This window comes from Molossus molossus, unplaced genomic scaffold (genome assembly GCF_014108415.1).
Source record: "Molossus molossus isolate mMolMol1 unplaced genomic scaffold, mMolMol1.p scaffold_m16_p_7, whole genome shotgun sequence".
In the NCBI taxonomy this organism is placed as follows: Eukaryota; Metazoa; Chordata; class Mammalia; order Chiroptera; family Molossidae; genus Molossus; species Molossus molossus.
The window spans coordinates 93,529,588-93,550,802 of NW_023425401.1; the positions used below are offsets into that span (position 1 = coordinate 93,529,588).

Below are 21,215 nucleotides of genomic sequence, written 5' to 3' on the forward strand. Positions count from 1 at the left end.
ATGTCTCAGAAGTGGTCCACGTAGCACCAAAGACCAGGATTAGAACCAAATATGATCTTTTCTAGGTTCTTCAGGCTGGAACTGACTCAAGATGTGACCAGATCTCCAGAGTGGAAACCATGAATTTTCCAGACACACACCCCTCTCCCCTGCAACTCTGAACTCAGGTGGGGACATGGGGTGGTCAGTGCAGCAGGGGAAGAAGACAGGGACAGCAGGGTACTGTGTAGCACCCACAATCTTATTCTTAAACTACTCTACGTTACAGCATTTGGTTATATGTTCCTGAGTCCCCGCAGTCACGTGTTGTTGACGTGGCAGTGTCTTTGCCTAGGGCGGCTTCAGACAGTCTCATCAGAATACTGAGGTACCAAAAACGATTACTGACTTGTCCACCAACACAGCAGGGAATAACTAAACCAGGATCCATATTCCCAACCTCCTGGTTTCTAAAGTGGCTCACAGAAACTCACTGCTTCTCTACTTGTGCTGCTTTAAAAACGTGATTTCACCATGAGGTAAATATGTAGGAAGTGTTACTTAACAGTAGCAGGTGGGAAGCATTTTATGCTCTGAATTCCCCGACGCATACTATGCATAGAAAACAACAGCCGACCTCGTAATACAGTCTTTATTCTTAGAACGTTGTATTTCCATTAACAAAGCATCTAAAATCCATTTCTCAATCAATTATCAACGTTTTCAGAGTATTTACACAGCAGTTCATTCTTGAACCACCAGGGCCTCACAAGAAGCGGTCACTCGGTTTGTTTGTCTCTCCCCTGGAGGAGAAGGCAGGGAAACAAAGTCTTTTGCACAGGTGTACAAAGGATTTGGCAAAATTAAGAACAAATATAAGAGGGCTATTGATAAGAAGCTGTTTTCACTAAAGATATTCATTCTATTCAAGTAGAAAGAGAGAGAGAAAATGGAGGGTTTCTATATTGTTCCAGTTGGAGAAATGACACAGCAGGATGGCTGACTAAGCAACACAAAATTCTCTAAAAGTGATTTTAGAAAGTATGAAAAGTAGTATTCTACCCCACTTCGTATAATGTTTACATCATAACTAAGCAGCTTATTGTACCAGATCTAATTTAATCTGAAAATAGTTTTTTGACTACCTTTTAAAGAGACTAGAAACCATTCTATAATTGACTAACTTATAAATACATCTGTTTTATACAAAAGCAAGGAGCCTAAAGGACTATCAGTTTTTTAAAAATTAAAATTACACATTTATTGTGAGATAAATTTTCCTAGACAGGACTTTGATTTAAAAAAAAAAGTCAGTGGCTCCCCGTGCTTCCTGGCTAAAATTTAACTCCGTGCTTAGTGCTGAAGGCACCACGTCTCACCCACCTCTTCAGTCTTGCCTTACTGCCTGAACTTGACAAAATCTCTGTTAGTCCTGGGTTCTCTGACATGTCACCTTGTCCATGTAATTATAATAGCTCACCCAGCTGGGAGTGACCTTTCCATCCCCTGAACTTTCACAGCGCTTGGCTTACCACTCACAGGCATTCACCACTGCACTGCCTCATTTGTGTGCAAGTCTTACCCACCCAAGACCATTTGCGCGCGCGCTCTCTCTCTCTCTCTCTCTCTCTCTCTCTCTCTCACACACACACACACACACACACACAATGCCTTCAGCTCTTCCACTGTCCAGCATGGGAGGCATTCAGAAATATTTGCTCAATGAAATATACTATGAAGATCTGCTACCTGAAGGATCCTCAGAGGGGGTTATTTTTGTAATGCGAATACTCATACCCCAATTTGGTTTGGGTTTTTGTACACTTGATTTTCTTTAAATGTATAACCTGATTTATATGCTATCTACATTATATACTACCTAGACAACCCATATTGTTTCAGGGGTCAGGTAACCTAGAAATGTGTAAGGTAGTATTTGGTTTCTACTTAGTTTATCACTTAAGTTGCAACAAAAGATATATAAAAAAACGTTTTACAGTTTGAATCATTAGAAAGAGACAATCCAAGCATATCAAGTGTTATGCAAAGACAGAGTACAGTCGATGAACTGAGTGACTTTTATTCAGTAGATTTTTTCCTTTCTTTTCCTATAATTTAATAACATTATTTGTACTAAGCCAGTATGAAAAGCAAGTGATTTTGAGCAGCAGTAATCTAAAGTAAGATTTATAAGGCACGGACTTGGTTGCTAAGAGACAACTCCATTGCTTTATTTTTCTTCAATATTCCCCTCCTCTATGGAGAAGTTCTTTTGGCTCGAAGGAGCAGGAAGCGTGAAAAGAAGCACAGTGGTCCTTTGTTAATCTCAATAAGTTATACGAGTGTATAGTGCTTTCGAGTTTGTAAAAGGCTTTCACATACGTTTCTTCCTTTGACATAAGAAACAGAATTAAATACTGAAAAAAATGAAGAGTACCTAGTCTGTAATGAGTTTGACTGCTAAAGATCAAGGCTATTAGCAAAAACTCAGGAAAAGGAAAGCCTAAAGAAAAAAGAAAACACTAGTTTGTGTGGCGATAATAAAAGTAAGGTGCATTAAAAAAAATAAGGCTAGAAAAGACTGAGTGGAGCCAGTCTACAGAATTTTAGAAAGCTAAAGAAATTTGAAATGAGACTGAACATAGAGTGAAATGAGAGGCTAATACAAGCAAAGAAAGCGTGTAGGAGACTAACAAAGGGAGAGCCCTGTGGTTTGGAAAGTGTTCCTTAATCAGCCTGCGGTGCTGCAGAACAGAAGCCAGAGAGGGTGCTTGAGAACACACGAGAACCCTGCAGAGGAAACGGAACAAAACGCTGCCAGGGATTGCATCAGAAGCACAGCCCATTCATGGCACAGTCTGGCAATGCTGGGGAGCTGGTAAGATACACTCAGGCACCTATGGGACAAAAGAAATATTTCAAGTTCAAAATAATTCTGATATTTCTAGCCATGGCTATATATTGGTGTTTGAGTTTATAAAACAAGTGGAATCAGAGGTATAGAAATAAAAAATAATCTTTACCCCAGGAAGAAGAAATCAGTCTTTGAAGAACTCAGTAGAAGGTGATTTGGGTGAAGACAGGAAATACCACGAAATTCTTGATTTCTTGTGATTAACTCTGAATTACTCACTGTTTGGTAAGAAAAGATTAAAGACCTGTCTATTTAGCCTAGATATGAGAAATGTTCACTCATTCCCGTGCCTATTTCTACTGGTCTGATGGCAGAGCTTAGAAACATACCACAGATGGAAACTCTTTACTCTCACTTGGGCTATAAGGTCACTCTTGTGTTTTCTTAACCTGGACTCCTCACCCTTTTAACCTTATGGCACACATATAAGTGATAATATCTGGACAGAACACAGGTTTGCATTGTCTCAGGCCTTGATGGCTACCTAGAGGGCTGAAGGGATCCGTATATCTTGGCATAAAACACACAGGCCACTATACTGAATGCGCAGGGAAGTAAGTCATAAAAATGCATAGAAAAAAACTAAAACAAAATCATTCCCCTAAATTGTCTTTAAAATAATTTAATTTGAAACAACAAAAGAAGATGAATACTAGAATAAGATTTCTCTCCCACACTGACTTAAGATAAACTTTGAGTTTTAAGCAATGAAGCACACTTTGGCCCTTCCAAAGCAATTAAAAACTAGTTTGGGAGACAATTACTTCCAGGAAGATGAGGTAGATGTATTTTTCTTTATTCCTCCAGCTAAGTACAACAAAAACCCTGGATGACCCACAAAATGGGAGAAAATATTTGCAAATCATATTTCTGACAAGGGTCTAGTATCCAGAGTATAGAAAAGAATTCTTATAACTCAACAAAAAAGAGAAAAATAACCCAATTTAAAAATGAGCCAATGGTTTAAACAGCCATTTCTCCATAGGAAATATACAAATGCCAATAAACACATGAACAAAATAAGCCCAAAGTAAGCAGAAGGAAGGAAATAATAAAGATAAAAGCAAAAATCAATGAAATTTAAAACAGAAAAGCAATAGAGAAAATTGATGAAACCAACAGCTGGTTCTTTGAAAGGATCAATAAAATAGACAAACTTGTAGTGAAGAAAAAAAAAAAGGGAAAAGACACAAATTACCAATGTCAGGAGTGAAACAGGCTACCACTTCAGACACTACAAGCATCAGAAGGGTAATGAGGGAACACTTAAACAACTCTACACACATAAATTTGAAAGCTGAGACAAATGTACTAATTCCTCAAAAAACACAAACTACCACAACTCACTCAATTATGAAACAAATAATTTGGATATCCCCATAACTATTAAACAACTTAATTCAAAATTTAAAAACTCTCAAAAAAGAAATCTCCAGGCTCAGATGGTTTTGCTGGAGAATTCTTCCAAATGTTTAAGATAAAATTAAAACCAATAATACGCAACTCTTGTAGAAAATGTTAACAGGAGCAAACATTTCCCAACTCAGTTTATGAGGCCACTGTTAACCCTGATACAAAAACCAGACAAAGACAATCAAACAAAACAAAACAAAAAAACTATAAACCAATGTCCCTCATGAATATAGACACAAAAACCTTTAACAAATAATAAATAGAATTTAGCAATACATAAGAATTATACACCATGACTAAGTGAGGTTTATTCCATGGATACAAAACTAGTATAATACTTGAAAACCCACTGTATTAACGAGTTAAAGGAAAAAAATCACATGATTATATTAATTGATACAGTAAAAGTGTTTAATAGAATTCAAATTATTATAAAATTATTCAAATTATTATCTCATTCATGATAGAAACTCTCAGAAAAACAGCAATAGGAGGAAACTTCCTCAACCTGATATAGCTAACATTATACTTAATGATGATTGTCTACATAGGAAAGTCCAAAGAATCTACCCAAAAAAACCCACCCCAAACCCCAAAAACCAAACACTTCCTGTACCTAAAAAGTTAGTTTAGCAAAGTCCAGGATACAAAATAAACATACAAAAATAAGCTGTATTTCTATATGCTAGCAATAAACACATAGACACCAACATTTAAAATATAGTATAATTGAAATGGATCAAAGAAGATCTAAATCAATGGAGAGACATAATATGTTAACAAATTGGAAGACTTGCCCTGGCTGATTTGGCTTAGCGGTTAGAACAGCCCTCAGACTGAAGGGTTGTAGGTTCGATTCCCAGCCCCCCTCAGGGTCGTGCAGGAGGCAACCAATTGATGTGTCTTTCTCACATCAATGTTTCTCTCTCTCTCTATCTCTCTCCCTCCCTGGCTCCCTTCCACTTTATCTAAAAATCAACAGAAAAATATCCTTGGGTGAGGATTAACAATAAACAAACAAACAAACTGGAAGACTCAACATAGTAAGATGTCAATTCTCCCCAAATGGATAGACAGATTTAATGCACCTACTGTCAAAATCATACTAATATTTTGTAGATGTAAATAAGATTATTCTAAAATTTATATGGGAAAGCAAAGGAATTAGGATAGCTAAAATAAGTTTGTAAAGAAAAGTAAAGTGGGAGGTAATCAGTCTAACCAAGTTTAAGTATCTAATTTATTATACAGCTACAGTAATCAAGACTGTGTGACGCTGGCAGAGGAATAGAGACATAGATCAACGGAACAGAATGGAGCACCCAGAAATAGGTCCACATAAATATGCCAAACTGGTTTTTGACAAAGGTAAACACACAATTCAATGGAGGAAAGGTCATCTTTTTAACAAATGGAGCCAGAGCAACTGAACATCCAATAAGCAACAGACATTTCATTGAAGATATACAGATGGCAAATAAGCACACGAAGAGATGTTCAACACCATTAGCCATTAGGGAAATGCAAATTATAACTACAATGATATGCCACTACATATCTATCAGAATGGTTAAAATAAAAAAATGGCCACACCACCACATAAATGCTGGTGATTGTGGAGAAACTGGATCACTCATACATTTCTGGTGAGAATATAAAATGGTCCAGCCATTCTGGAAAACAGTTTGGCAGTTTCTTTAAAAGACACAAATGCAACTACCATACAACCCAGCAATTGTACTTCTGGGCATTTATCCCAGAGAAATGAAGACTTATATTCACACAAAAATCTGTACATAAATGTAGAGAGCAACTTTATTTGTAACAGTCAAATGGTGGAGACAATCCAGATGTCCTTCAACAGGCAACTGGTCATACTGTATGTAGTATACCATGGTATAACTACTCAGTAATAAAAAGGAACAAACTATTAATACACACAACAACTTGGACAGATCTCCGGAGAATTGTGCTGAGCGAAGAAGCCAATGCAAAAAGTTGCATACTGTATGATTCCATTTATATACATTTGCAAAACGACAAAATTATAGAAATGTAGAACAGATTAGTGGTTGCCGGGGTTAGGGAGGGGGTGAGGGGTGGAAAGCGGATGAGGCTTTAAAAGAGCAGCCAGCATGAGGGATCCTTGTGGTGATGGAAATGTTCTGTATCTAGACTATATGTATTAATGTCAATATCATGGTTGTGATTTTGCAGTATCACTTCTCAAGATGTTACCATGGAAAACTGGGTAAAGGGTACCCAGTTTTCTCTGTGTCATTTCTTTCTTTCTTTTTTTTTTTGTGGTACATGCCCCTCGCGGGAACTGAACCCGGGACTCTCTGGTCCACAGGCCGACGTTCAACTGCTGAGCCAAACTGGCCAGGGCTCTCTCCGTATCATTTCTAACAATTCCATATGAATCTGTAATAACCTCAAAATAAAAAAGTTTAATTAGCAAAACATTAGTTTAAAAATCTCAGGATACAGGTAATTACTATGCATTATAAAAAGAAGATACAAGTACCTCAATTTAAAAAACTGAAATTAATTTCAGGTACCATTATATTGCGTCAAACATTGGTTATGAATTGAGAAACTGAAGAGAAAGAAATAGATTTTCATTCACAAATCCCAATTCAGTTTCCTGGAGACAAAAATATGAAGCTATAGACAAATCTATATATTTGAAAAAACCTTCAGGTCTTAAAAATTCTCCTTTTAAGCAGATTCCAAAATAAATGCACTCCTTTATACTAGTCTTTAAAATGGATTCCTCAGCCCTGGCCGGTTTGGCTCAGCGGTTAGAGCGTCGGCCTGCGGTCCGGAGAGACCCGGGTTCGGGTCCCGCTAAGGGCACGTACTTCGGTTGCAGTTTGTCCCCGGCCCTGGTTGGTCGTGCGGGTGGCAGCCATTCGATGTGTCCCTTCACATCGATGTTTCTCACTCTCTCCCCCTTCCTCTCTCTCCCTCCCACTCTATCTGTACAAAAAATGGAAAAATATCCTCGGGTGAGGATAAAAAAAAATAAAAATAAAAATAAAATGGATTCCTCAGAGAAAATATGGCATTTTTCATCAAGTGCTTCCCTCACAGAATAGCTTATTCCAGAAGGGTGGGTCATTGTTGCAATTAAGGGGGACAGAGGTAGAGTTGGATGAGTTGAAGGCATTTGTGGTAGATTTGGCTGGGGAAATATTAGGATAGTACACAGGACTGAGACAGTACACAGGACTTTGCACCCAGGTCTCCAACATCGACTTCCTAATCCTGCATACAAATCCCTGTTCTATCTCCTTTACTGAACTTTAAGTAAATCACATAAACTCTGTGCCACAATTTCCTCCTTCTCAATAACAGATAATATTTTTTACCTCCCATCAAACAGGATATTTGCAAGGAAATATCTGTACAGCACAGAAATGTTTAAAAGAAAAATCCCCAGAAATTGTATTTACAAATGGGTTCATTTAAAGCATTTAAGTCTATTTTATATGAGGAAACATGTATAGTGGGAGATAATGATTTTGAAAGAGGCTGGAGAAAGGCAAAGACAAAATGAATGAGATTTAAACAAAGTCAACATCCCAATTTATTTTCTCAGTTGTCTTCAGGTTACTGGTGGAATGTTCAGTATTGCAAAGGCATGCAGTACCCCAATCTACTAGCAAAACCATCTTAATAGGATGGATTTTCCACAGCAGGCTTTAAAAGTTTGAAAAAAACTAAACAAATAAACAACCAAAATCTCACAAGGCTGCAAATCCACTAGGGGCCTGGTGAAAAATGTTAACAGCATGGAAATAAGCAGTAATGCACTCAAATTTCATTTTACCTGAATTGCAGCACTAATTTAATTTTGTATGGTATTTCAGTTACTCATTCAAGTCTGTCTGCCTCCACTTGAATCTAGGTTCTTTGATTGCAAAAATCACGATTCACACTCATCTTTATAGTCCCAAAGGCCATAACTTTGCATGGCCTCTGCAAACACCAAGTTGAACAAACGTACACAAGTATAATCTATTACTCCCAATTTAATGAAATATACTCGAGGTATCCCCAAATAGAAGTTGACCACTTGATATTTATTAGCCTTAGCCCAGCAACTTACTGAACAATGTTTTCATCAATTTCTCAATTTATAATAAGCTAATTATATAAATGGAAATTTTAACTGGTAATCTGAAAAACAGGTTTCAAAGATAAGTAAGTCCCTGAACCCAGAAAGACATCAAACAAACAGTGAGAAACTTTTAACTGCTTTTTGTCAATAATTAGCAATTGCATTTTTTAAAAAGTTTTAATTTTCCAATCTTTACTCACCGGTGTCCAGTCTTGACTTGACATGCTGATACCTTGGGTTTTGTGGTATCCTTTTGGTCAGATACTAAAAAAAATTTAAATTCACAATTAATTGGGTTAATGTAAGGATAAGGGGAGCAAAGTGAGGACAGAGTCAGATACTTAAAAAACAGAAAGCTAAAATTTCACCAAATTTAAAGATGGAAAGAGTTCAAGAGGTCCAACCATCCATTCAAACATAGGACTATTTGCTATAGCATCTCTGCAAGGGAAGATGATTGTCTTGTTTCTGTCAAAGCATTTCCATATTTTGTCAAAATAATCTCATAGAAGTATATAAAAAAAGGATTAGGAAAAAAAGCTCTTAAAAATTATTTCCTACACTGAGCCAAAATTGGTCACTAATTTCTTTTTTTTTTTTTTTTTTATCCTCACCAGAGGACATTTTTTGTTCAGGTAGAGTGGGAGGGAGAGAGAGGAAGAGAGAGAGAGAAAGAGAAACATCGATGTGAAAGGGACACATCGAGTGGCTGCCACCCGCACGACCAACCAGGGCCGGGGACAAACTGCAACCAAGGTACATGCCCTTAGCGGGAACCGAACCCGGGTCTCTCGGGACCGCAGGCTGATGCTCTAACCGCTGAGCCAAACCAGCCAGGGCTGGTCACTAATTTCTATCCAGTCCACTGCTGCAACCCAGAATAAGCCACCCTACTCTGTCTCAAGAAATCAGTTAAAATAACTAAAGGCAGCTCTCGTTCTTTTTTCCCCCTCCTTTATTGATTTTAGAGAGAGAGAAAGTAAGAGAAAGAGAGAGAGAGAGAGAAACGATGAGAGAGAACATCGATTGGCCCAGTGGGGGACCTCCTGCATGTCCCCCCACTGGCGACTGAGCCCACAACCTGGGCATGTGCCCTAACCAAGAATCGAACCTCTTGGTGCATGAGTCAACACTCAACTGAACCACAAAGGCTAGACAACTCTCGTTCTTTTTAATGTTGCTCTTTGTATGATGGTTTGTAAGCCATCCTCTGGAGACCCTCTAGATTTTATCCACATCTCCCCTAAAAAAGTGGCATGGGGATCCAGACCTGAGCAGTGCCCAGATGTTGTCAGGACAGGCCCTGGTTTGCCAGGCCTCTCCACTGCTTGTCTGGAGTCTGAGGCTCCACAGATGTCACTATGATGGCATCTGTTCTTGGCGTACCTGGGGCACACCACGGGCTCAGGGTGGGTTTATGCTCAGCAAAATTGCCTATCTTGAGTCTCCCTTGTCCTGTACTTTAGCTGTGAACTTTGAATCCAAGCTCAATATTCAATTTTCAAAAGTCATTAAGTGAGGGAAGGTTAATGAATCAAGACATTACAAAACATAGCTTTCTTGCTCAGGTTATTTTCTGGTCTACAGTATGAAAACCATATGTTCAGTCACAGGTAGCTGCGGAATGTGAAATTAAACCTGGGTAATACCTTTCCAGCTTCATCTTCTGCCACTCACCCAATGTTCCCAGGTTGAAGTTGCCTGAATGTTCCTCAGAATGTGCCACATTCATTCAGGTCTGCCTAGAATGCCTGTTCTCAACTTGTCCTTGGACAAAACTTCACTTCCTCTATAAGCTGTCCGGGTGAACAAAACTTCACTTCCTCTATAAGCTGTCCGGGTGAAATTAGGCGCTTTCTTTTCTCCCTGGCCACTAGAATGTGGACACCCTGGACCACTGTTGACACCTCTACCTTCTTCTCTAGGCTAGGGTTTCCTTGAAGGCAGGGACAATAACTTACTCAAATCTGTATCCACTCAGGATTTAGTACTTTGTAGGTATCTTTATTGATATTCAATCAATAAATGAATATCTAGAATGAGGACTATATTATAGCAACTACCTGGTGGTTTCTTAAATGAGGATATCAAACTTGAAAACCTGTCACTTGCCTTTGAAAACGTAGGTAACTACTCACAACTACCATCTGCTATTTTAATACCTAAAAAGAAAGAAAAAAACCCTCAAAATAAAAATATTGGTCCTTCAATATTATTTAAAAACTCATTGACATTACCTATGTTTCTCATTTCACCCCAGGTAATTAAAACCTTTGCCATAGATGCTTAGCATTGGTCCTCAGATGTGTTTGTGGGACCCCTGAGCTACTTTATCTTGAGAGAAAGGTTTCTCTCTCTGATCAGTAACCAGCTGTGTAGAAGAGAAAAGTGACTCTAATGTCAAATTCAACTCCTTCCTAAATGAAGATAGAGAAGATTCTTAAGTAAAAGAAAATACTAAAAAGGGGGACTTTTTAGGACAAGGTCCCCAGAGGAAGACAGTATCATAGCAAAACAAAACAAAACAACCAAAAAACGCAAACAAAAACCCAGGGAAAACATGTACCTGGTAAATTGAGTCAAGAAAAGCTAATACTAGAATTCAGTTATCTTAGGCTAGAAATTTCCTTTTTTTCTATTTTGCTCTTTGTAACCTTATAATTTCTATATGCTATTTCCTGTTTTTACTTTTGTTTTGTTTTTCCCATAGTTGCCTAGCAAAGCTTCTTTTGAAAAATTCCAGGCTAGTCTCTGCTGAACCAAGGGGATTTGTCCATACCTAAGCCAACATAGCTAAGAAGTGAGGGGGTCTCTGGGGACCAGGTGTGGTGGCAGTAGAATGATGGGGGGAGTGTGAACAGCTGCAGTCACTGAGCACTCCCGCCCCCGGTTTTCCCTTACATAGACTAATGAGAAATCCATATGCTAGGAAAATGTAGTGCTTCTTTCTCATTTTCCCATTTTGGTCCAACTTCTTGTTCCTGACTTTCTAGTACCAACCGCAACATAAAGTGATTTGTGCTCCACTCTAAGCAGAGCGCCGTAGGTTTTATGGAACTGCCATATTTTTTTCATTAAAATTCTTGCTTTGGGGTGACTGTTTCTTGACCTACTGACCAACTGGCTTTTTTTCAATTATATAAACAGGATGGGATGGTGGAAAGTAAAGGAACTGAAAAAGAAGCTGTTTCAAGGAAAACCATTTATTCAACAAAGCCTTATTGGGCGCCAACCATTCATTCAGTTGACATTTACTAGGTGCCTTCTAGGAGTAAGCCACTGTGCTGAGGACACAGAGGTTAAAAACAGTGTTAGCCAGCCAGCTCTCACTGGTGCTGGAGAGAAAGGCACGTGAGCAAACAGATGCCACACTGCATGATAAACAAGGAGGGGGAAGCAGAGGATGCATCAGGAGCATGTAAGACTGGCCCCTAATCCAGACCAAGAGTCAAGAACCGTTTCCTGAGGGTGAAATCTGAGGGCCGAGTTAGTCAGCCAAGCTAAAGGAGTAGTGAGTGGGAGCTACAGGGTAGACAGGGAAGCTGAGAAGGACCATGTCTGTGGTATTAGTACAGACCCTTTGAGCGCAACCATAGGGAGCAATATGGAGTCAAATGAGGTTGGAAAGACAGACAGAGGTAGATCATAAAGGGCACTGTATCCACGCTAAGAAACCAGGATGTTATCCTGTAGATAACTGGTTCTCAAACAAGGTCAATTTTTCTCCCCCTACCCCAGGGACAACTGTCAATGTTTGGAGACATTTTAGGTTGTCAGAACTAGGTGGTGGGTGGGCTACTGGCATCTAGTGAGTAGAGGCCAGAGATACTGCTAAACATCCTACAATGACAGGAAAGTCCTCACAACAAATTAGCTGGCCCAAAATGTCAGTGCTGAAGCTGAAAAACCCTAGTGTAGATGATGGGAAGTCATTGAAGACAGTTTGAGGAGTGATGAGATTATATTTCTGTTTTAGAAAGATCACCCTGGCAGCACTCTGGAGAACTAATAGCATCACAGTCAAGAATGGATGCACAAAAATCAGTTGCGAGGCGGTTGTGCTGAGATCTGAGATCCTAAGGAAGTAGTAGTAGACATGGGGAGGAAGAGACAGTTTCAAGAAATCTTTAAGATATAAAATCAATATGATTTCAAACTAACTAGTGTAACAGGGGGAGGACAGTGATACCATTCTCCCCCAAAAGGGACTTAAGGAGAGCATATATTGAAAAACACGACGCGCCCTGGCCAGTTTGGCTCAGCGGTTAGAGCGTCAGCCTGCGGTCCAGAGAGACCTGGGTTCGGTTCCCGCTAAGGGCACGTACTTCGGTTGCAGTTTGTCCCCGGCCCTGGTTGGTCGTGCGGATGGGTGGCAGCCACTCGATGTGTCCCTTCACGTCGATGTTTCTCGCTCTCTCTCCCTTCCTCTCTCTCCCTCCCACTCTATCTGTACAAAAAATGGAAAAATGTCCTCGGTTGAGGATTAAAAAAAAAAAAAAAGAAAAGATAAACACGACACTCCATGTGGGATAATGCCGAGTCTGAGGCATCTGTGGGTTATCCAAAATGGACGTGGTGAGCTGGCTATTTGGGTCTAGAGATGGGGAGAGATCTGGGCTAGAAAATACAAGGTTTTGGGGGTTGTCAGCACATAGGCAGCAGGGGAAGCCATTGGAATGGACAAATCACTGTCAGAGAGTGTGTGGCCTGAGAAGAAAAACCCCACCATTTAAAGTCAGGTGGAGAAAAGTGTCACAGATGAGACTCACAAGAGGCCAGAAGAAAGTGGGTCATGAAAATTAGAGAAAAGTTCCAGGAGGAAGGGAGTGGTCAATAGTGATGGGTGCTGTCAAGTCAGCGAACAAGAATGCAGGTCGAAAAAGAGAACAACAGAAAAGTGAGTCTGGACTGAGTAAACCGGGACACTGTTGACAACGCTGGTGGATGTGGTTCCAGGAAACTGACAGGAGCAGCAGCGAAACAGCAGGTTGAGTGTTTGAGAGGGGAGGCAGAAAAGGAGAGGAGAGGAGCTAGAAGGTCTTTTTTTGTCCTTGAGAGTTGCTAAGGAATAGTTTTTGTTGTTTTGTTTTGTTTTGTAAGAGAGATTTAAGGATGTTTATAGGCTAATAGACTAGATAGGAGAGGTTGAAAATGAGGCAGGAAGGTATGGAAACAGGAGTGGGAGGATGAGGCCCAGAGCCCAGGTGGAAGGGTTAGCTTTGGATATACTATATTTAAGCTACAGATATAAAAACAGGTGTCATGATGAAGTTTTCGTTAGGAGAGAGAAATTGAGAAAGATCATGTCTGCGGTATTATTACAGGCTCTTTGAGGACAACCCAAAATGCCAAAGACACTTTGAGATCTTACACTCTAAGAGGGTCAAAAGACAATGCTCTGCTCTGGCCAGCATGGCTCAGTTGGTTGGAGTATTGTCCGGTGCACCGAGAGGTTGCTGGTTCAATTCCCAGTCAGGAATATACCTCAGTTGTAGGTTCGATCCCTGGTTGGGGTGTGTACAGGAGGCAACCGATTGATGTTTCTCTCATGCATGGATATTTCTCCCAGGAAGCCCCAGTCAGATAGAAATCTCTTCCCACTGGACTGTCACAGCACTATGTGCAACTCACACTTCTCACTTCCTGTGCTTGGGACAGAGGCTCTACCTTACAGACCTCGAGCTGCTCCAAGGTCTTGCTTGCCCTAGTGTGACATCAGCAAGGACTGCCAAACGGGAAGCCGGTTCTGAGACCTGAGCAGCTCACAGTGTGTATGCCAGTGCTACACGAGTAGCACACATATCAAGGGCTCTAGGAGTGTGAAACAAAGAGCTCACACATTGGGGGTGAAAAGGGTGAATTCATGAAAGAAATGCTACTGGAACTGTGTTTTAAGGGCTGAACTTCTATAGATAAAAAGATGGGGAAATGGATGAAAAAAGCGTTCCACGTGAAGAAAATTTTAATAGCAAAGCATCTTTAAAAGCATGTGTAAAGAATGGCAAATTTGCTGTTCTATCTGCTGGAGAAGGTCCAAGAACAACAGCAACAATAACAAAGGTAATTGCTGCTAACATTTACTGAGCACTTAACTGTGTTGTCAGGCACTCCCTAAGCATTTTCCTCCATTATCTCCTTTAATCTTCATAACCACCTGTGAGGTAAACGTTATTATTCTCATCTTACATATTAGGAAACAGAGGCATACAGAGGTGGGGGGACTTACTGAGGTTACCGAGCTAGTAAGAGTGGTGGAACCTGGATTTACACTGGGTAGTGTGGCTCTAGAGCTCAAACTTTTTTATTTTGTTTTTTTTTATTGATTTTAGAGAGAGGAAGGGAGTGGGAGAGAGATAGAAACATCGATGAGAGAGAACATCGATTGGCTGCCTCCTGCATGACCCCCCACTGGGGATTTGGCCCACAACCTGGGCATGTGTTTTGGCTGGGAATCGAACCAATGACCTCTTGGTGCATGTCTCATCACTCAACCTCTGAGCCACACCGGCCAGACTGGAGCTTGAACTCTTTTTTATTTATCCTCACTCGAGGACATTTTTCCATTTTTTTGTTTTTTTATTCAGATAGAGCGGGAGGGAGAGAGAGGAAGAGAGAGAGAGAGAGAAACATTGACGTGAAAGGGACACATCGAGTGATTGCCACCCACAGGACCCAACCAGGGCCGGGGACAAACTGCAACCGAGGTACATGCCCTTACCGGGAACTGAACCCAGGCCTCTCCGGACCACAGGTGGTCGTAGAGCTTGAACTCTTAAACACTCTACTGCAGCCTCATTCTGTAGAGAGTTATGAATATGGGGTCCACTGATGGGTTTTTGGAAATCCATGAGTCCTATGAAATTGTACGCAAATTTTTGAGTGTATGTGGATTTTTCTGGAGAAAGGGTCCTTGGCTTTCACCAAGTTTTCAAAGGAGTTTATAACCCAATAAGGGTTAAGAACCACAATGTATGGAATCCTGTGGTGTAAGGCTAGACATGGATAAGTATACTCCAAGTGGAAAACCCTGAATGGACAAGGGCCTGAAGACAATGGAAGGTACTAAAAATACTGAGCTGTAAGCCACATAAAAGGAAAAAAAAAAAAGAGTATTTTGGCAGATTACTAACATATGCAAATAAGACTGGGTTTTGTGAATTCACGGATATTGGAGAAGAAGAGAAAAAATGGGAAATTGACAATGGGGTTTTTCTAAAAGAAAATCACCAAAAAATGAGTGAGATCATCTGAATCATAAATCATGAATGAGCTTTTCTGACTTCCCACCTTTCTTAAAATGGAACTCACAAGGTTGTTCAAATTACAATTGCAACATGTATAGTACAATTTACATTTAAAAGATGTTTTAAAATACCATTTACATTTTGTTCAGAATTTTTCTATTTATCTCCTTTGAAGAGAGGAAGTCTTTAAATGAAGGGAGTGTGTGTCAATTATAAAAAGTCTCATTTAAGGCGATCCCACATTTAAAATGGGTCTTTTAAAGGAGAACTTTTGTTTTCAAGTGAGAGTTTTAATCTAGTCCAGTTCTACTGATCTCAAATAACAACCTTGACCCACGTTCGTACATACAGCAGCCCCTACTTTGCCAGCAGCTACCACCTGTGACATACTGCATTTTTCAAGATGACACATGGATCATTCTTCTGTCAGTCACTTAAACACTGTGTTGTCAGGGTTCTAACTTCTCAACCAATAGGTTCTCTGTGAGCCAAAAACTTAGTTTAATTCCATTTACATGCTTCTGATTTCGAAATAGTGAACTCTAGCCTTGACTTCTCCCAGTTCAGACATATATGCATTTACTCATTCAACAAATATTTAAGGAACAACTATTGTGTATCAGACAGTGGGACAATGCCGACAAGGTCCCTATCTTATGTGCCTATAAGTGTGCCAAAAATAAACAAGCAAATAAAATAATTACAGACCATAATTTACTGGCTGAAGATAGTATATTGACCAAGTGCATCTAATTTCACTTCCTTCCAAAACCTCAGTAAAATCCCATTGAAAGGATATTATTTTAAGGACATAATACCCAAAAAACAGAGAGAGTGGGAGAAGTGATAGCAATAGATTTCTGAAATCTAGAAAGTGAAAATGACTTGATGGACTTTTGAGTCAAAGGGAAAGCCAAGAACAATTCTTAAAAGGCTTAGGAATTGATAGCCCCAGGCAACTCCAAAGAAGGGCATAAAAGAAGATGAAATAAGGAAGACTGGTTGAAGACTGACTGAGAAGCATTTGGATCTCCAAAACCTTCTCCCCTCTATGCCACGGGGTGATTGCCTCTCCCCGAACCATGGTACATACCTTGAGATTTATTCCCTGGAAAGGGTTTCTGGACTGGGAGGTCTCCAGACAAAGGGAAAGGTAGAGTTACCATTACTGAAAATAGGGGTCCTTAAGTAAATGATGCACACTAGTGTTGAGATATTCCCTAGCCCTGGTTCCTCTAGGAATTCAACTAGGCTTTTACTCTCAGGAGGGTGGGTTGCTCTAAGGAAAATGACTAGCCTAAGAGAAAAGAGATGAAAGGAGGGAACATTGGGAGAGGGAGTCCCCAAATCATGGTTCAGTGAGATCTTGTAATTAAGCTCATCATCACCAAGTCCCTCCCAATATATGAAGATCCGAATCACTTTTTTTTTATTCTCACCCGAAATTTTTCCATTTTTTGTTCAGATAGAGTGGGAGGGTGAGAGAGGAAGAAAGAGAGAGAGAGAGAGAGGAAGAGAGAGAGAAAAAGAGAAACATTGACACGAAAGGGACACTTTGAGTGGCTGCCACCTGCATGACCAACCAGGGCTGGGGATAAACTGCAACCGAGGTATGTGACCTTAGGGGACCCAAACCCGGGTCTCTCTGGACCACAGGCCAATGCTCTAACCACTGAGCCAAACCTGCCAGGGCTCGAATCACATTTTTAAGTCTCCCACATAAATTAACAATTTAGGAATAAAAGAAGTCTGAGAACATTGCTATAGACTGAATTGTTCCCCCCGCCCCCAATTCATATATTGAAATCCCAATCCCCAATGTAACTCTTTGGAGATATGGCCTTTAGGAGGTAATTAAAGTCAAATGGGGTCATAAGGGTGGAGCACAAGTCCAATAGGATTAGTGTTCTTATAAAAAGACACCAAAGAACCTGCTCCTTTTCCACACATGCACACAAAGAAGAGGTCATGTGAGCACATTTGCAAGCCAGGAGAGAGCTCTCACTAGAAACCAAATTGCCCAGCACTTTGATTTTAACCTTCCCAGCCTCCAAAACCATGAGAAAAATTTCTGTTGTGTAAGCCACCCAAAATGTGCTATTTTGTTATGGCAGCTCAAGCTTACTGATACAAACATCTCCAACAAAACAGAAAGAAAAATAGCAATACAAAGGAAACTGAGGCTATGTGGGGAAAAAATACTTAAAAACACTATTAGAGAAATGAAAACACACACACACCCATACAAAAACTTGTCAGTCCAGTCATGTGCCACCCAACAACGAGGATACGTTCTGGGAAATGCATAGTTAGGCGATTTCATCAATGTGCAAACATCATACAGTGTGCTTACACAAGCTTACTACATACCTAGACCTAGACTATATGGTATGTCGTATATACCATTGTCACATATACTCAGTTTCTAGAAAAACTAAATGTAAGCATACCATACAACCCAGCAATTGTACTCCTAGGCATCTATCCCACAGAAATGAAAATTAACATCACACAAAGAACTGTACCAAAAAGTTCATATCTTTATTTGTAACAGCCCCAAACTGAAAGCAACCAAATATTCCACAATAGTTGAATGGTTAAATAAACGGTTATAGATCCATACTACAGAATATTAATCAGCAATAAAAAGGAATGAACCATTGCTACAGGAGACAACTTGGATGCATCTCAAGGACATTATTCTAGTGGGAAAAAGCCAATCTCAAAAGGTCATATACTGCTTGATTCCGTTTCTGTAATATTCTCAAAATTACAAATTGCAGAAATGGAGAACACAGTGGCTGCCAGGGGTTAGGATAATGAGGGGGAACAAAGTGGATGTGACTAGGAAGGGGTAGTATAAGGGAGATATTGATGGACTAGTTCTGTATTTTGATTGCAAAATCTACACATGTGCAAATTTTAATTATATTAAATCTACACATGTGATTTAAAAAAAAAAAAGGCCTAGAACTATACCCACATTGTAAAAATGTCAATTTTCTGGTGTGATATTGTACTATATTTATATAAAATATAATCATTGGGGGAAAATGGGTAAACGGCATATGGGAGTACTTTGTACTGTTGTTGCAAATTTCTGTGAATTTGTGTTTATTTCAAAATAAAAGTGTTTAAAAAGAACGTCAGAATCAAAAACAGCTCTTAAGAGTTAAAACATTATGGCAGAAATAAATAACTCATTAGAAAGACTGGAAGATAAAGTTAAACAAATCTCCCAAAGAGAGCAAAAAGACAAAGATGTGGAAAACAGGACATAAAACTTTTTAAAACAATTAGAGAACTAGTCATATAGAAGCAATGTCAGAATAATGAATTCAAGAAAGAGAGGATGGAGAAAATGAAAGGGAGAAACTCAACAATAAAATAATGTTTAAGAAATTTACAGAACAGAGAGACATGAATTTCTGGTGCCTAACAATATGGGTGAAAATAGGCTCAGAGCAAGGAATATTTTTTGTGAAAGATGATAACACTGGGGACAAAGAAAACTTCCACAAGCTTCCGGAAAGGAAAAATCAAGTTGCATACAAACGCAAAGAAGGCTTTGGACTTCTCCACAGTAACATTTGATGCTAGACGACCACAATGCAATGTTTTCACAAAGCTGATGATTTCCAACCAAGAATTCTATACTCAACCAAACTCTCAGGCTGATACACGTGAAGGTAGAGTAATAACATTTTTAGACATGCCTAACATTTTAGGCATAAATAAAAACACTTACTGCTTACGCACTCTTTCTCAAGAAACCACAGGAAACTGTGCTCCACTGAAACAAAGGAAGCTGGGCATCTTCGCTCAAGCTGGGCATCTTCACTCAGGACACAGATGTGTAAATCACACATCCTGCCTCCCTACAACCTCTTTCACCCCCATTCCTGATCTCGTTACCCCAAGCTGGGAACCCAAGTCACCCATCCCTCTCTCACTGCTCAGAGCTAACCATGAAGTCGTGATGATTCGACCCCCCACGTATTTCTCAGTGCTGTCCCCAGTGCATGGCCTTACTTAGGTCTGCAACGTAATAACCACCGAACCAGTGTCCCTGCCCCCAGTCTTGGGCTCCTCGAACCCGTTCTCCACGATGCGTCTCCACCATGTGCCTAAAATGCAAATCTGATCGTGTCCCGCTTTCCTTGAAACTCCGCAAAAGGTTCTTGAATTCTGGCCGGCGGACGAGATAAACGCGTGGGGGTTTCACTGCCGCTGTCCACACCTCCGCCGCCACCGGCGTGGCAGAGGCGAGTCCACCGTGGCGCTCGCCGGGAGAGCCCCGGCTCGGCCTCACTTTCTCGGCAGAGCTCACAGGCGATGACTGTGCGAGGACGCACGTGCAAGGCCCCGCCAGCAGCAAGGCCCAGCGGGCCAGACCTGCCCCCTGCCGCCCCACGCCCGCCTCACCCCTCCTCGCGGTCCTGTCTGCAGTGCTTCCTCACCTGGGCACAGCCTGGCCCTTTCGGGCCATCTCCAGGACCTCCTGTCCCCAGTGGACCCATCTTCCCTCTGTGCCCTCTGAACGTCGCGCGGCCAACCCCGCGGCGTGCAGGTTGCTTACAAGTCTCGCCGGGAGGCTGCACTCACGCGAGCACAAGGCCTCGCTTACCCTGTGCATCTCCAGCACCTACTCCAGGAACACTGGCTGAAATGAATGAACACAATGCGGAGGGCACGAGGGTGAAACAGTGAAAGGCCCTGTGGGGCGGGGGTAACGCATGTCAGAGGTCGCGCCCTTTCTAAAGGGCTGCTCATCCCTGCTCTCTGTATTCCCGGCCTAAGGAAGGACGGCTCATCTGATGTTGTCCCTGCGTGTTCGGGGCTTCGATCGCGCTTGCTTATGTTCTGTATCTGCGGCTCCTAAACTGGAAGCCCTTTGAGGGGAGGGGCTGTGTCTTGATGCACTTGGCTCATCTCAGCGGCAAGTGCCGGCACACAGGGAGCAAGGGCGGGTGGGGCCCCACTCGGGCTGCCGGCCAGGCTCCGCGCCCCCGGCCCGCCCCGCCTCCCTTCGCCCTCCTCGCTCCAGACCCCTCCTCACGCCGGCCGCTTCCCGCCTTCCGGGCGGCGGAAGTCGCCGGCTGCTCGTCCCTGCCCACGTGGAGCCTTTTCCGGTGCGCCCGCCCCTCCGCCTCTCCGATCCGGACCTGGCCCTCACCTCAGGATTCCCAATGTGCCTCCGGGCAGACATATTTGCTCCAACCGACCACGCTCAGGGTTCTAGTTTCACCGGTTGCCTCTAAACCTAACTTCTTACCCCTACAACCTCGCTCAGCCGCCTCCTTACAACCTCTTCTCCGATTGGCTAGCCGTCTCTAGCCAGCCAATGGAGGCCCCGTTTGCTACCTCCTCGCAGGGTCTGGTTAGAGCGAGACTCCGCTCAATGGTTGCCAAGGGCAACGCGGGACGCCGGCTGCGGAGGCCTTTTGTGCTCTCCGCTGGGCCCCACCCGCTCCAGCGTTAGCGCGGGAAGAGGGGCGCGGGGGAGGGGCAGGCTAGTGCCTGCGCGTGGGCGGCTGCA

At 41.5% G+C, this 21,215-nt stretch overlaps 1 protein-coding gene across 1 annotated transcript in view; it reads right to left on the minus strand.

Moving 5' to 3' along the window:
* CEP41 (centrosomal protein 41) overlaps positions 1-20,938 on the minus strand; it is a 39,876-nt gene extending 18,938 nt beyond the window's left edge. The window contains exons 1-2 of the mRNA XM_036246861.1: positions 20,853-20,938; positions 8,633-8,696 (exon numbers count right to left, since the gene is read on the minus strand). Of these exons, the coding sequence (XP_036102754.1) occupies positions 8,633-8,696; positions 20,853-20,885 (97 nt within the window). The 5' untranslated portion in view covers positions 20,886-20,938. The remainder of the gene's footprint in view (positions 1-8,632; positions 8,697-20,852) is intronic.
* Positions 20,939-21,215: the final 277 nt, after the last annotated feature.